General features: G+C 54.8%; 1 protein-coding gene and 1 long non-coding RNA gene across 7 annotated transcripts; one reads left to right on the forward strand and one right to left on the reverse strand.

Moving 5' to 3' along the window:
• The first annotated feature begins 429 nt into the window (after positions 1-429).
• On the forward strand, positions 430-7467 carry LOC116941789 (uncharacterized). Its single transcript, XM_076066459.1, has 3 exons — positions 430-544; positions 5297-6583; positions 6662-7467. Exon 2 carries the CDS (start codon positions 5326-5328, stop codon positions 6547-6549), a length of 1224 nt encoding a protein of 407 aa, XP_075922574.1. The 5' UTR covers positions 430-544; positions 5297-5325; the 3' UTR covers positions 6550-6583; positions 6662-7467.
• A 1468-nt stretch (positions 7468-8935) lies between these two features.
• Positions 8936-11551, reverse strand: LOC142924313 (uncharacterized). 6 transcript variants are annotated; one of them, XR_012941499.1, is made up of 8 exons: positions 11446-11551; positions 10562-10691; positions 9912-10067; positions 9808-9859; positions 9548-9703; positions 9262-9365; positions 9054-9157; positions 8939-8975 (listed from the first exon to the last, which is right to left on the reverse strand). It is a non-coding gene; the product is annotated as an uncharacterized LOC142924313 (long non-coding RNA). The 6 variants fall into 6 exon arrangements; XR_012941498.1 differs by lacking the exon at positions 11446-11551 and adding an exon at positions 10796-10888; XR_012941501.1 differs by lacking the exons at positions 9548-9703; positions 11446-11551 and adding an exon at positions 10796-10888 and having other exon boundaries at positions 9262-9339.
• Between the last annotated feature and the right edge of the window lie 4950 nt (positions 11552-16501).

The raw sequence follows: 16501 nt of genomic DNA on the forward strand, positions 1-16501 counted from the left end.
AAGCCGCGCGTCTAAAATAGGTCAGATGCCTCTGAATGTTGATGAGGCCGTAGGCGTGGTATGTTCCACGGCGGGGGGTGCTGGGGGATGGGTAGAGGATGTAGAGGGGGAGGGTAGAGGGGGGCGGGGGCAGTGGTGGGAGCAGGAGGAGGAGGTGGGGGATGGGAGCTGCAGGAGCAAGGGGTGGGGGAAGGGATATGTGAGTGAGCGAGTCGGGGAGGGAGGCAGGGCGTGCGGGCGGTCTGTTGCGGATGAGTTGTATCGGGAAGGGGATGATGAGGGAGGGAAGGGTGGGAGGTGGATGGGGGGAGGTAGAGGCGAGAGAGGGAGAGGCGCTGGGGGGATGGGAGAGGAACTCTCTGCGCCCATTGGCTGCGGAGCCTCTCTTAAAGGGCAGCGGTGCGGCCGCGCGGGCTGGAGCGGGGCTTGCTTGGCGCGAGGCGTGCGGGAGGGAGGAGGAGGGAGGAGGTGGTGGTGGTGGTGGAAGGTTGGATGAAGGATTCTGAATCGGCGCTTCGTTGGCCGTAAGGCTCCATCATCACAAGCAAGTACTCGATGTATACTGCATTGCCCTCTACGCCTGTGTGTGTAGTTGGCCAGCGGTGGCTTCAGTGGTTAGCGTGCTGGGCTACGAAACTGGGAAGCATCCAAGTTCGATTCCGGCTCACGACCGATAACAGCGGCGAATATTTGAACTGGTCATGGGCCTCCCCTAGGGTCCACTCAGCCTTAAATGAGTACCTGGTGCGTTGTGCATAAAACATCAGCACTGGGGAGACAAAGGCGGACGGGCGTGGTGTTGGCCAACCCACCCCCTCGTGTGCCGTTTCGGCCTTTATAGGTGCTCGCTAACAGCACTTGCCCCAACAGTCTGTTAAAGCTATACGGGATATATTTGTATGTCTGTATACGTCTACTAGAATGTGTGTGTGTCTTTGTCTATACAGCGTGTATACACGTGTGTGTACGTGTGTGGGGGAGCGGTGGCGCAGCGGTTGGCGCACTGCGCTACGACCCCCCCCCCGCCACCACCCCCCGCCCCCCCCCCAAGCTCCCAGCGTTCCATAAACCCCCGCCGCACGGCTAACATCAGTGGCGCGTGAAGGCCATAACTCCTTCTGGGCCTCCCCTAAATCGGCTCGGTGTAAAACGTCTGTCTGCATTCCGTCCACAACCCCCAACCCGTGCCATCCCCCGCCTTCATTGGACGCCGCTCTAACGGCACTTGCCCCAGCAGCCTGCGAGGCTATACAGGGGATTTGTATCTTGTGTGTGTACTGTGTGTTAACGATCCCGCCCCCTGCTGGCACACCGATAACCCTCTGCAGGTCGCCTCTGGCTCCAGCTCATGATACGTACGAATGGCTTCCACTGGGGGGTCCCCTAAGCTAAACTGGTTGCAGGACAATGTAATTGAATGGTGCATTGAGGCAAGTGCCCTGTGCATACAAACACTTTACTGGGTATATGTAGGCCTCTTTGTGGATCTATGGCCCTCTGTGCGATTCTGTGGGTCTCTATTAGCCTGTAGTCCCTGTGAGTCTGTGGGTCTCTGTGAGGGTCTGTGGGTCTCTGTGAGAGTCTGTGGGTCTCTGTGAGAGTCTGTGGGTCTCTGTGAGAGTCTGTGGGTCTCTGTGAGAGTCTGTGGGTCTCTGTGAGAGTCTGTGGGTCTCTGTGAGAGTCTACGGGTCTCTGTGAGAGTCTACGGGTCTCTGTGAGAGTCTACGGGTCTCTGCGAGGGTCTGTGGGTCTCTGCGAGGGTTTGTGGGTCTCTGCGAGAGTCTGTGGGTCTCTGTATGAGCCTGTGAGGGAGAGAGATTGTGTGACTACTGTACCGTCATTTGACCTACTTACTCGTGTTGTGGTGTGGGCTTGTGAATCGCTTGGCGCTGAGATCAGGTCACCGTGTGAGTCTGCGGATATCCGAGTCTATGGGTCTATGTGTGAATCTATGGGTCTCTGGTGAGTCTATGGGTCTCTGGTGAGTCTATGGGTCTATGTGTGAGCCTATGGGTCTCGTGTGAGTCTATGGGTCTCGTGTGAGTCTATGGGTCTCGTGTGAGTCTATGAGTCTCCACGTGCATCTATGGGTCTCTGGTGAGTCTATGGGTCTCTGGTGAGTCTATGGGTCTATGTGTGAGTCTATGGGTCTTTGTGAGTTTGTGGGTATTTGCGTGAGTCTATGGGTCTGTATGTGAATATGGGTGTCCGTTTGTGTGTGCGAGTCTATGGGTGTCTGCGCGAGTCTACGAGGCGCTGTGTGAGTCTATGGCTCTCTTAGTCTATGGATCTGTGTGAGTATGTGGGTTTCTGCTGTGAATCTGTGTTTCTGTAAGTCTATGGATCTCCATGTGAGTATGGGTACGTGTGAGTATGTGGGTCTCTGCGTGAGTCTCTGGGTCATGTATGCACGTGTATGGGTCTGTGTGTGTCAGTATTCTTGCTGTGTCGTTCGACCTACTTACTCGTGTTGTGAACCGCGCCGAGCTCCAGAGAGTTTTAAGGCGCGCTGTCTGCGAGTCCGTGGGTCTCCGTGCGAGTGTACGCGTGTATGTATGCATGCGAGTGTACGCGTGTATGTATGCATGCGAGTGTACGCGTGTATGCATGCACGCGAGTGTACGCGTGTATGCATGCACGCGAGTGTACGCGTGTATGCATGCACGCGAGTGTACGCGTGTATGCATGCACGCGAATGTACGCGTGTATGCATGCACGCGAGTGTACGCGTGTATGTATGCACGCGAGTCTTCTTCATCGGTGCTACTCGCTAACAGCACTTGCCCCAACAGGCCGTTGAGGCTGCACGGGGGATCTTTGTCTTTCTTCTCCACCGTGTTGATTTGACCCACTTACTGGTGTCGTGATGGGGGCCGCGACTCTCGCGCAGACCCTCGCCAGCCACACGCCGCCAGTGGCAGCTTCGAGCAAAACCGCCTCGGACAGTGACGCTGACGAGTTCAAGTCCGAGACCAGGGCACGGCGTCTGTGTACGTTCGCATGGCCGAGAGACAAACGTCCTGCAGGCTCATCGACTCAATAGACGATGACTATGATATTGCTGCTGATGATGATGAGGATGATGATGATGCTGATGATGATTCTATTGCTGATGAGGATGATGATGCTACTGTGTCTGCTGCTGCTCGTGATAGTGACAACGCATTAATGAAGCTGCTGACGATACTTTTACTGATAAAACTGATAATGACTTTGACACTGCTACTGTTGATACTGCTGATGATGACTGAGACTGATTATTATGATGCTGACTCATGACTGATGATGCTGCTGATACTAATGATGGCCCTGATGATCATGCTGGCGGTGCTGCTAAATATCCGCATGTCGACTCGCTACAATGGCATCATACGGCTGATGATGATGATGCTGATGATGATGCTGCTGACGATGCTGCTGCTGCTTCTTTTATAATGATAATGAGGGTGACCAGCATGCTGATGATGATATCTAACTACGGCACGATGCATTTGCTGATGACGGCAGCTGCTGCTGATGGTTACTGATGTTGCAGATTGTGCTGACGATGCTGCTGTTAATGCTTCTGCTGATGATGACGACTATGACTCTCCTGTTGCTGCTGATGACTATGACGCTGCTGATGCTGTTGATGATGAGCTTAATGTTGCTGCTGCTGCTGATGACTGATTCTGCTGATGCTGTTGATAATGTCTATGATGCTGCTGTTGATGACGATGAGCTTAATGTTGCTGCTGCTGCTCATGATGACGCTGTGGGTGATCACGATATAGTTTTCTCCGATACCAAGGTTCTCTGCAAACCCACGGGTTTTTATCAGAGATTTGTCCACGAGGCAATTCAGATTTACAAACACAGACACAATTTCAATCGAGAGGATGGTTTCAAATTAAGCAATCATTGGAAAGATGTTCTAAATCAAACCAAACATTAAACTAATTTTCAATAGTACAGTATATTTTTTCAAGTAGTGGTATCCCAAACTTTCACAGCTGCTTATTTCCCTTCACACCAACATTATGTAAACTCCCCCCCCCCCCGCGCCTGGTCCATCATGTACCTCCACGTACATCATGCTCATTTTTATGCTAATTCCTTTGTCAAGGCGCTTTTGTTTCCTCCCACACAGCTTAAAGGACGCGACCTGGGCTTGGCTGTTTTCACTCCAACGCTGTCCTTTGGACAGTCCGGTCCCTTCACCTGATGAAGGCCACTTGTGTTGTGGCCGAAACGTCGTATTTTTTTTTGTTTTTTGTTTGTTTTTTTACCTACGTGACTTACCGAATAGAACCAAAGAGTATGGATCCTTGCAGTCACGAAAGCTTCAAATTTACAATATAATGATGCTGCTGTTGATGGTGTCTATGATGCTGCTGTTGATGACGATGAGCTTAATGTTGCTGCTGCTCATAATGACTATGATGTTGCTGATGCTGTTGATGATGTCTATGATGATGCTGTTGATGACGATGAGCTTAATGTTGCTGCTGCTGCTGCTGCTGCGGCTCATGATGACTATGATGATGCTGTTGATGATGTCTATGATGCTGCTGTTGATGACGATGACCTTAATGTTGCTGCTGATGATGACTGATTCTGCTGCAGCTGTTGATGATGTCTATGATGCTGCTGTTGATGACGATGACCTTAATGTTGCTGCTGATGATAACTGATTCTGCTGCAGCTGTTGATGATGTCTATGATGCTGCTGTTGATGACGATGACCTTAATGTTGCTGCTGATGATGACTATGATTCTGCTGCAGCTGTTGATTATGTCTATGATGCTGCTGTTGATGACGATGAGCTTAATGTTGCTGCTGCTGCTCATGATGACTATGATGCTGCTGATGCTGTTGATGTCTATGATGCTGCTGTTGATGACGATGAGCTTAATGTTGCTGCTGCTGCTCATGATGACTGATTCTGCTGCTGCTGCTGCTCATGATGACTGATTCTGCTGCTGCTGGTGATGATGTCTATGATGCTGCTGTTGATGACGATGACCTTAATGTTGCTGCTGATGATGACTGATTCTGCTGCAGCTGTTGATGATGTCTATGATGCTGCTGTTGATGACGATGACCTTAATGTTGCTGCTGCTGCTCATGATGACTATGATGCTGCTGCAGCTGTTGATGATGTCTATGATGCTGCTGTTGATGACGATGACCTTAATGTTGCTGCTGCTCATGATGACTATGATGATGCCGTTGCTTATTCTGCTGGTGGCTGTGCTGCTGACACTGCTGCTGTGTGACCCCCCCTCCCCCCCACACCTCTCGCTCCGCGCACAGAGCTCGGTACCAGCGGCACCACCGCCGCCATGGTGCACCGGATCGGCGTCTCGGACGCGGGGACCCACGGCGCCGCGGACCCCGGGGGGGCCACGTCCCCGGCGGCGGCGGGCGCCGGGGACGCGGCCTGGTGCCGCACGGCCAGCGGGCACATCAAGAGGCCCATGAACGCCTTCATGGTGTGGTCGCAGATCGAGCGGCGCAAGATCATGGAGGAGTCTCCGGACGTGCACAACGCGGAGATCTCCAAGCGGCTGGGCCGCCGCTGGAAGCAGCTCAAGGACGGCGAGAAGGTTCCCTTCCTCCGGGAGGCCGAGCGCCTGCGCCTCAAGCACATGGCCGACTACCCGGACTACAAGTACCGGCCACGCAAGAAAGCCCACGTCAACAACAACAACAACAACACCGGCGGCGGCGGCGCCGCGGGCGCCAGCGGCGAGCTCGGTGAGAAGGCCCCGCCAGCGCCGGAGGCCGTGGAGAGCGACTGCTCCGCGAATCCCGGCGGCGACGGCGCCGACCGCGACGCGGCCAAGAAGAAGAAGCGCAAGAGGAAGAGCGTGGCCGGCGGCGGTGCCGGCGGCACGAGGCCCGCGGTGGAGGTGGCGCGGCTCCGCTCGCCCGGCGCCAAGCGGCGGAGGACGGCGGCGCCCGCCCGCGACGGGGCGGGCGCCGCCGCCGTCGCCGCCGCCGCCGCCGCCGCCGGCGGGCCGCCCGTGCTGTCGGGCGGCAGAGGGCCCGGAGCGGCGGCCCTCTTCTCCCGCCCGGCGTCCACCTCGTCGTCCTGCTCCTCCCCTTCGTCTCTGTCCACCTCGTCCATGTATTCGTCATTCGCCTGTTCCGACGACGACGACGCCGATGATGATATTGATGACGACGACGATGACGACGACGTTGAAGACGATGGGGGCTTGGGGGAGCGTGGAGAAGGAGGGGTTGGGGGTGCCGTGGGGGCGTCCTCCTGGGGTACGGAGGGGTACGGTGCCGGGCAGGGGGCGGCCGACGGCTGGGAGGCCCAGGGAGGGGGGGGGCTGCTGCTGCAGGGCGCCTCCTCTCCCTGGGGGGGCGCTCGGTGCGGGGAGCGGGACGGAGGGGGCGGCGGGGGGGGGCAGTCGTGGGACTCGCTGAGCACGGGCAGCAGCCGCTGCTCACACTTTGACTTTCCCGACTACTGCACCCCGGAGATGAGCGAACTCATATCAGGCGACGTGGGCGATGCCACCTCCACCGTGTCCAACCTCGTCTTCACCTACTGAGTGTCAACCTCGTCTTCACCTACTGAGCACCAACCTCGTCTTCACCTACTGAGTGTCAACCTCGTCTTCACCTACTGAGTGTCAACCTCGTCTTCACCTACTGAGTGTCAACCTCGTCTTCACCTACTGAGTGTCAACCTCGTCTTCACCTACTGAGCACCAACCTCGTCTTCACCTACTGAGCACCAACCTCGTCTTCACCTACTGAGCACCAACCTCGTCTTCACCTACTGAGTGTCAACCTCGTCTTCACCTACTGAGCACCAACCTCGTCTTCACATACTGAGTGTCAACCTCGTCTTCACCTACTGAGCACCAACCTCGTCTTCACCTACTGAGCACCAACCTCGTCTTCACCTACTGAGCGTCAACCTCGTCTTCACCTACTGAGCACCAACCTCGTCTTCACCTACTGAGTGTCAACCTCGTCTTCACCTACTGAGTGTCAACCTCGTCTTCACCTACTGAGTGTCAACCTCGTCTTCACCTACTGAGCACCAACCTCGTCTTCACCTACTGAGCACCAACCTCGTCTTCACCTACTGAGCACCAACCTCGTCTTCACCTACTGAGCACCAACCTCGTCTTCACCTACTGAGCGTCAACCTCGTCTTCACCTACTGAGCACCAACCTCGTCTTCACCTACTGAGCACCAACCGCGTCTTCACCTACTGAGCACCAACCTCGTCTTCACCTACTGAGTGTCAACCTCGTCTTCACCTACTGAGCACCAACCTCGTCTTCACCTACTGAGCACCAACCTCGTCTTCACCTACTGAGCACCAACCTCGTCTTCACCTACTGAGTGTCAACCTCGTCTTCACCTACTGAGCACCAACCTCGTCTTCACCTACTGAGTGTCAACCTCGTCTTCACCTACTGAGTGTCAACCTCGTCTTCACCTACTGAGCACCAACCTCGTCTTCGCCTACTGAGTGTCAACCTCGTCTTCACCTACTGAGCACCAACCTCGTCTTCACCTACTGAGTGTCAACCTCGTCTTCACCTACTGAGTGTCAACCTCGTCTTCACCTACTGAGCACCAACCTCGTCTTCACCTACTGAGCACCAACCTCGTCTTCACCTACTGAGCACCAACCTCGTCTTCACCTACTGAGCGTCAACCTCGTCTTCACCTACTGAGCACCAACCTCGTCTTCACCTACTGAGCACCAACCTCGTCTTCACCTACTGAGCACCAACCTCGTCTTCACCTACTGAGTGTCAACCTCGTCTTCACCTACTGAGCGTCAACCTCGTCTTCACCTACTGAGCATCAACCTCGTCTTCACCTACTGAGTGTCAACCTCGTCTTCACCTACTGAGCGTCAACCTCGTCTTCACCTACTGAGCTTCAACCTCGTCTTCACCTACTGAGCACCAACCTCGTCTTCACCTACTGAGCACCAACCTCGTCTTCACCTACTGAGCTTCAACCTCGTCTTCACCTACTGAGCTTCAACCTCGTCTTCACCTACTGAGCACCAACCTCGTTTTCACCTACTGAGCACCAACCTCGTCTTCACCTACTGAGCACCAACCTCGTCTTCACCTACTGAGCACCAACCTCGTCTTCACCTACTGAGCACCAACCTCGTCTTCACCTACTGAGCACCAACCTCGTCTTCACCTACTGAGCACCAACCTCGTCTTCACCTACTGAGCACCAACCTCGTCTTCACCTACTGAGCACCAACCTCGTCTTCACCTACTGAGCACCAACCTCGTCTTCACCTACTGAGCACCAACCTCGTCTTCACCTACTGAGCACCAACCTCGTCTTCACCTACTGAGCACCAACCTCGTCTTCACCTCCTGAGCGTCAACCTCGTCTTCACCTACTGAGCATCAACCTCGTCTTCACCTACTGAGCATCAACCTCGTCTTCACCTACTGAGCACCAACCTCGTCTTCACCTCCTGAGCGTCAACCTCGTCTTCACCTACTGAGCATCAACCTCGTCTTCACCGACTGAGCACCAACCTCGTCTTCACCTACTGAGCGTCAACCTCGTCTTCACCTACTGAGCACCAACCTCGTCTTCACCTACTGAGCACCAACCTCGTCTTCACCTACTGAGCACCAACCTCGTCTTCACCTACTGAGCACCAACCTCGTCTTCACCTCCTGAGCGTCAACCTCATCTTCACCTACTGAGCATCAACCTCGTCTTCACCGACTGAGCACCAACCTCGTCTTCACCTACTGAGCGTCAACCTCGTCTTCACCTACTGAGCACCAACCTCGTCTTCACCTACTGAGCACCAACCTCGTCTTCACCTACTGAGCACCAACCTCGTCTTCACCTACTGAGCGTCAACCTCGTCTTCACCTACTGAGCGTCAACCTCGTCTTCACCTACTGAGCACCAACCTCGTCTTCACTTACTGAGCGTCAACCTCGTCTTCACCTACTGAGCACCAACCTCGTCTTCACCTACTGAGTGTCAACCTCGTCTTCACCTACTGAGCATCAACCTTGTCTTCACCTACTGAGCGCCAACCTCGTCTTCACCTACTGAGTGTCAACCTCGTCTTCACCTACTGAGCTTCAACCTCGTCTTCACCTACTGAGCACCAACCTCGTCTTCACCTACTGAGTGTCAACCTCGTCTTCACCTACTGAGCATCAACCTCGTCTTCACCTACTGAGCATCAACCTCGTCTTCACCTACTGAGCTTCAACCTCGTCTTCACATACTGAGTGTCAACCTCGTCTTCACCTACTGAGCACCAACCTCGTCTTCACCTACTGAGCACCAACCTCGTCTTCACCTACTGAGCGTCAACCTCGTCTTCACCTACTGAGCACCAACCTCGTCTTCACCTACTGAGTGTCAACCTCGTCTTCACCTACTGAGTGTCAACCTCGTCTTCACCTACTGAGTGTCAACCTCGTCTTCACCTACTGAGCACCAACCTCGTCTTCACCTACTGAGCACCAACCTCGTCTTCACCTACTGAGCATCAACCTTGTCTTCACCTACTGAGCGCCAACCTCGTCTTCACCTACTGAGTGTCAACCTCGTCTTCACCTACTGAGCTTCAACCTCGTCTTCACCTACTGAGCACCAACCTCGTCTTCACCTACTGAGTGTCAACCTCGTCTTCACCTACTGAGCACCAACCTCGTCTTCACCTACTGAGTGTCAACCTCGTCTTCACCTACTGAGCACCAACCTCGTCTTCACATACTGAGTGTCAACCTCGTCTTCACCTACTGAGCACCAACCTCGTCTTCACCTACTGAGCACCAACCTCGTCTTCACCTACTGAGCGTCAACCTCGTCTTCACCTACTGAGCACCAACCTCGTCTTCACCTACTGAGTGTCAACCTCGTCTTCACCTACTGAGTGTCAACCTCGTCTTCACCTACTGAGTGTCAACCTCGTCTTCACCTACTGAGCACCAACCTCGTCTTCACCTACTGAGCACCAACCTCGTCTTCACCTACTGAGCACCAACCTCGTCTTCACCTACTGAGCACCAACCTCGTCTTCACCTACTGAGCGTCAACCTCGTCTTCACCTACTGAGCACCAACCTCGTCTTCACCTACTGAGCACCAACCGCGTCTTCACCTACTGAGCACCAACCTCGTCTTCACCTACTGAGTGTCAACCTCGTCTTCACCTACTGAGCACCAACCTCGTCTTCACCTACTGAGCACCAACCTCGTCTTCACCTACTGAGCACCAACCTCGTCTTCACCTACTGAGTGTCAACCTCGTCTTCACCTACTGAGCACCAACCTCGTCTTCACCTACTGAGTGTCAACCTCGTCTTCACCTACTGAGTGTCAACCTCGTCTTCACCTACTGAGCACCAACCTCGTCTTCGCCTACTGAGTGTCAACCTCGTCTTCACCTACTGAGCACCAACCTCGTCTTCACCTACTGAGTGTCAACCTCGTCTTCACCTACTGAGTGTCAACCTCGTCTTCACCTACTGAGCACCAACCTCGTCTTCACCTACTGAGCACCAACCTCGTCTTCACCTACTGAGCACCAACCTCGTCTTCACCTACTGAGCGTCAACCTCGTCTTCACCTACTGAGCACCAACCTCGTCTTCACCTACTGAGCACCAACCTCGTCTTCACCTACTGAGCACCAACCTCGTCTTCACCTACTGAGTGTCAACCTCGTCTTCACCTACTGAGCGTCAACCTCGTCTTCACCTACTGAGCATCAACCTCGTCTTCACCTACTGAGTGTCAACCTCGTCTTCACCTACTGAGCGTCAACCTCGTCTTCACCTACTGAGCTTCAACCTCGTCTTCACCTACTGAGCACCAACCTCGTCTTCACCTACTGAGCACCAACCTCGTCTTCACCTACTGAGCTTCAACCTCGTCTTCACCTACTGAGCTTCAACCTCGTCTTCACCTACTGAGCACCAACCTCGTTTTCACCTACTGAGCACCAACCTCGTCTTCACCTACTGAGCACCAACCTCGTCTTCACCTACTGAGCACCAACCTCGTCTTCACCTACTGAGCACCAACCTCGTCTTCACCTACTGAGCACCAACCTCGTCTTCACCTACTGAGCACCAACCTCGTCTTCACCTACTGAGCACCAACCTCGTCTTCACCTACTGAGCACCAACCTCGTCTTCACCTACTGAGCACCAACCTCGTCTTCACCTACTGAGCACCAACCTCGTCTTCACCTACTGAGCACCAACCTCGTCTTCACCTACTGAGCACCAACCTCGTCTTCACCTCCTGAGCGTCAACCTCGTCTTCACCTACTGAGCATCAACCTCGTCTTCACCTACTGAGCATCAACCTCGTCTTCACCTACTGAGCACCAACCTCGTCTTCACCTCCTGAGCGTCAACCTCGTCTTCACCTACTGAGCATCAACCTCGTCTTCACCGACTGAGCACCAACCTCGTCTTCACCTACTGAGCGTCAACCTCGTCTTCACCTACTGAGCACCAACCTCGTCTTCACCTACTGAGCACCAACCTCGTCTTCACCTACTGAGCACCAACCTCGTCTTCACCTACTGAGCACCAACCTCGTCTTCACCTCCTGAGCGTCAACCTCATCTTCACCTACTGAGCATCAACCTCGTCTTCACCGACTGAGCACCAACCTCGTCTTCACCTACTGAGCGTCAACCTCGTCTTCACCTACTGAGCACCAACCTCGTCTTCACCTACTGAGCACCAACCTCGTCTTCACCTACTGAGCACCAACCTCGTCTTCACCTACTGAGCGTCAACCTCGTCTTCACCTACTGAGCGTCAACCTCGTCTTCACCTACTGAGCACCAACCTCGTCTTCACTTACTGAGCGTCAACCTCGTCTTCACCTACTGAGCACCAACCTCGTCTTCACCTACTGAGTGTCAACCTCGTCTTCACCTACTGAGCATCAACCTTGTCTTCACCTACTGAGCGCCAACCTCGTCTTCACCTACTGAGTGTCAACCTCGTCTTCACCTACTGAGCTTCAACCTCGTCTTCACCTACTGAGCACCAACCTCGTCTTCACCTACTGAGTGTCAACCTCGTCTTCACCTACTGAGCATCAACCTCGTCTTCACCTACTGAGCATCAACCTCGTCTTCACCTACTGAGCTTCAACCTCGTCTTCACCTACTGAGCGCCAACCTCGTCTTCACCTACTGAGCACCAACCTCGTCTTCACCTACTGAGTGTCAACCTCGTCTTCACCTACTGAGCATCAACCTCGTCTTCACCTACTGAGTGTCAACCTCGTCTTCACCTACTGAGCACCAACCTCGTCTTCACCGACTGAGTGTCAAACTCGTCTTCACCTACTGAGCGCCAACCTCGTCTTCACCTACTGAGCGCCAACCTCGTCTTCACCTACTGAGCGCCAACCTCGTCTTCACCTACTGAGCACCAACCTCGTCTTCACCTACTGAGCACCAACCTCGTCTTCACCTACTGAGCGTCAACCTCGTCTTCACCTACTGAGCACCAACCTCGTCTTCACCTACTGAGTGTCAACCTCGTCTTCACCTACTGAGCATCAACCTCGTCTTCACCTACTGAGTGTCAACCTCGTCTTCACCTACTGAGTGTCAACCTCGTCTTCACCTACTGAGCACCAACCTCGTCTTCACCTACTGAGCACCAACCTCGTCTTCACCTACTGAGCACCAACCTCGTCTTCACCTACTGAGCACCAACCTCGTCTTCACCTACTGAGCACCAACCTCTTCTTCACCTACTGAGTGTCAACCTCGTCTTCACCTACTGAGCATCAACCTCGTCTTCACCTACTGAGCGCCAACCTCGTCTTCACCTACTGAGCGTCAACCTCGTCTTCACCTACTGAGCGTGCCGGATAGCCCCCCACCACCACCGCCCCCCCAAACCCTCTCCGCGTGTGGGTTATCTTCCCCCAGGGTTTTGTAGTCGCCGGGTTGGAGGGTTTCTACCCCGCAGCTAGACCCTCGTGCGTGCTGCTCCCGGTGTGCGCCGCACTACGCCCCCCCCCCCCCCACCACTCGGGCGTTCCCGTGGCCTGCACTCGCCTCGCGTTTCATCGTCGCATTCTCGGGGGGCGCAGGCCAACCCTGCTGGGCGCTCTCGTGAGACAACAACAACAACAATACGCGTTGCTGCCTGGAAAAACAAATCTAAATTAAGATATGATATCATTTTTGTTGTTGTCGTTTGTAGAACGCAGTCGTTTCGCGAGGCCCACGTGTCGCCCAGGGAGAGAAGCCTCGCTTGCGTCTCCACACTTTGTGTGTGGGGTTTTGTCGGGATTCTTTTTCATTCGGGAGTGGTGCTGCCACGTGGGTGATGACAATTGGGCGCGTTGCGTTGCAGGCGAGTGGCTGCCTCTGTGTGGAGGGGCACCGGGGGGGAGACCCAGCTCGTGGCCACGCTTCCAGCATTGCCTACACCTGCAACACCTGGCCAGCCCCTGGTGGTGGTGGTGGTGGTGGTCCATCCTCAGTACAAACCGGGCTTTGGGCCTGCTTGGCTTCCCAGAATCCTCGAGACTGGAACACAACTCGCTCGGGAAGATGCGGTCTGCTCCAAGTGTCGAGTTGTTTTTATTTTATTTTATTTTAACTCGATGAGTACTCGGCCAAGATGAGTACTCTGATTTGCGATGGCTGAGACATGGCTCACCAAAATGGCAATGGCAACAAAAGAAAACCCCATACAACGTTGAGTACAACGAGAAAGCAAATAGACATCGGAGCAAAAGCAATCGCGTTACAAAATACACGCAGTAATAATGGACTCTAGACTGCGATTCGTACAAGGCGCTCTATATGACGTTGATGTTGCTGGAGACCGCGTTTGCAAAAACGGGAGACTTTAAAGACGGCGTGGTTGGTTGTCTCCAGCAGCAGCAGCAGCAAGCAGCAGCAGCACGTGCCCACTACAGCGCCCCACGTCACAATGGGGTGGGGGGGGGGGGGTGGGAGGGGAATCCTGAGGGGCCTTCAGAAGGGCTCCTTGGGGTGCAGGTGGGGGGCTCCTTCGCGTGGAGACGCTGCTGGGGGGGGGGGGGTCGTGCGCAACTTGTGGAAGACGAAGAGTCCTCTCCGCGTGTCTCCCGCGACGCCCTGTAACCCAGCAGTCGGGTCGCGTGCCATGCGCTGTCTGGAGCGTGCCATGCGCTGTCTGGAGCGTGCGCGATGTCCCTCGGCTGAGCCCAGCAGGGCCAAGGGGTGGGGGAGGCGACGGAGGGGAGCGGGAGACGGACCCTGAGCGGAGACGCCACGAGCGCCGCTGTTCGCGAACTCCTCGTGGTTGAGTGGGGGCAGGGGCTGGGTGGGTGTGTGGGAGATGCCCCGTGGGAGGGAGCGAGGAGCCCCACGAAGCGGAAAGTCGCCGGACGCTCAAGAGGCGATGAGTGGCCACGCGGAAGAGGGGGAGGGGCTGCCTAAGCCAGCCAAGCACGAGCCTGAGCCAACGGAGCTCGCCACCAGTACGAGCTGCGACTTGACCAACTTGCTCGTAGCACTCCGACCTAGCCAACCAATCAGCCACTAGCACCAGCTGTGATCTAACCAATCAGCTACTAGCACCAGCTGTGATCTAACCAGCCAGCCACTAGCACCAGCTGTGATCTATCCAGCTAGCCACTAGCACCAGCTGTGATCTATCCAGCTAGCCACTAGCACCAGCTGTGATCTATCCAGCTAGCCACTAGCACCAGCTGTGATCTATCCAGCCAGTCACTAGCACCAGCTGTGATCTAACCAGCCAGCCACTAGCACCAGCTGTGATCTAACCAGCCAGCCACTAGCACCAGCTGTGATCTAACCAACTAGCCACTAGCACCAGCTGTGATCTAACCAATCAGCTACTAGCACCAGCTGTGATCTAACCAGCCAGTCACTAGCACCAGCTGTGATCTAACCAGCCAGCCACTAGCACCAGCTGTGATCTAACCAGCCAGCCACTAGCACCAGCTGTGATCTAACCAGCTAGCCACTAGCACCAGCTGCGATCTAACCAGCTAGCCACTAGCACCAGCTGTGATCTAACCAGCCAGCCGCTAGCACCAGCTGTGATCTAACCAGCCAGCCGCTAGCACCAGCTGTGATCTATCCAGGCAGCCACTAGCACCAGCTGTGATCTAACCAATCAGCTACTAGCACCAGCTGTGATCTAACCAGCCAGCCACTAGCACCAGCTGTGATCTATCCAGCTAGCCACTAGCACCAGCTGTGATCTATCCAGCTAGCCACTAGCACCAGCTGTGATCTAACCAATCAACCAGCAGCAGCAACAACAGTCTCACCACTGCCACACAAACCTCTCCCTCCGCCACCGCCCCATCGCCGAGATTGGCGTTCGACTTGCGGAGCGCACAGCGCCACCTGGGCGCGAGAGAGGGGAGAAGGCAGGGGGGAGAGTCGGCATCGGGAGGGTGGAGGGGAGAGTGCGGAGAGTTGTAATGGGGAGAGAAGAGAGTCGAGGGGTAGGGAGAGTACAAAAGTAGAGTAGGGAAATATGGAGAGAGTGTGGGGGGAGAGAGAGAGTAAGGGTAGAGTGAGAGTAGGAATAGAGAGAAGGGGACGCGGACGGTCAGAAGTGCAGAGAGCGAGTAGGGAGAGACCGTGGGGAGAGTGAGACTAGCGAGAGATGGAGAGTGGCTGCGTGCATCTCGTAGTCTCACGGGGGCAGGGAGGGAGGAGAGGGGGGGGGGAGTTTCTAAACGCTTCCGGTGTAGACGCGGTGGGGGTGGGGTCCCACGTATCGAGGGGCACGGGGGGGGGGTCCCCATCCACAACACGAGCATTCCAGTGTGTCTGCGTCCCCCCAGTGATGATGGTGGTGTTGGTGGTGTTGATGCTGCCGCACACTTTATTCGTGAAGGGGGGTCAGGGACGAGAGAGCGGGGGGGGGCTAACAGAGAGGCTCGAGACGCAACTACTGCACTCGGATGTGCAACTCGGGGTCGCGCGCAACCGAATCACTTTACACGGCGGACGCCTCCGCAATCGGTTGCGGCTCCCGCTGCTCGGCAGAGAGGTGCGCGCCGCGAGAAGTTTGTGTCAAGCAGCGTCTTTCCGCGATCGCTCTCTCATCTCTCTCTCTCGCTCGCTCGCGATCTTGTAATCTGTAACTTGCGCAAGTACTCGCCCAGATGTGGGACAAAGCAGTTGTTGTTTTTCTGTTGCCGGCGGCTCAGGGGTTGTATGTTGTAGTTTATTGTTGTTGTTGTTGTCCCCACTGATATAAGACAAAAACGAAGGGCATTTGCTGCCTTCCAGGTGCTGGATATAAGTCACTGTGTACCAGCAAAATTAATTATCTGCTCAGGTCTATAACAAATTTCACTGTTGTTAAAAAAAGTAATATACACTTCGCACTGCCTCATGGTGAATATTTAAAACGAGAAAATAACAAAAAAAATCTCACAAACCAACCAAGAAGAATATGAGAGACGCACCTCTGGGTCATCTTTGTCGGTTTTTTTTTATAAACTTCAAAAA

The sequence above is a fragment of the Petromyzon marinus genome, chromosome 12, assembly GCF_048934315.1.
Source record: "Petromyzon marinus isolate PM22_M1 ecotype Great Lakes invasive population chromosome 12, UKy_Petmar_22M1.pri1.0, whole genome shotgun sequence".
In the NCBI taxonomy this organism is placed as follows: Eukaryota; Metazoa; Chordata; class Hyperoartia; order Petromyzontiformes; family Petromyzontidae; genus Petromyzon; species Petromyzon marinus.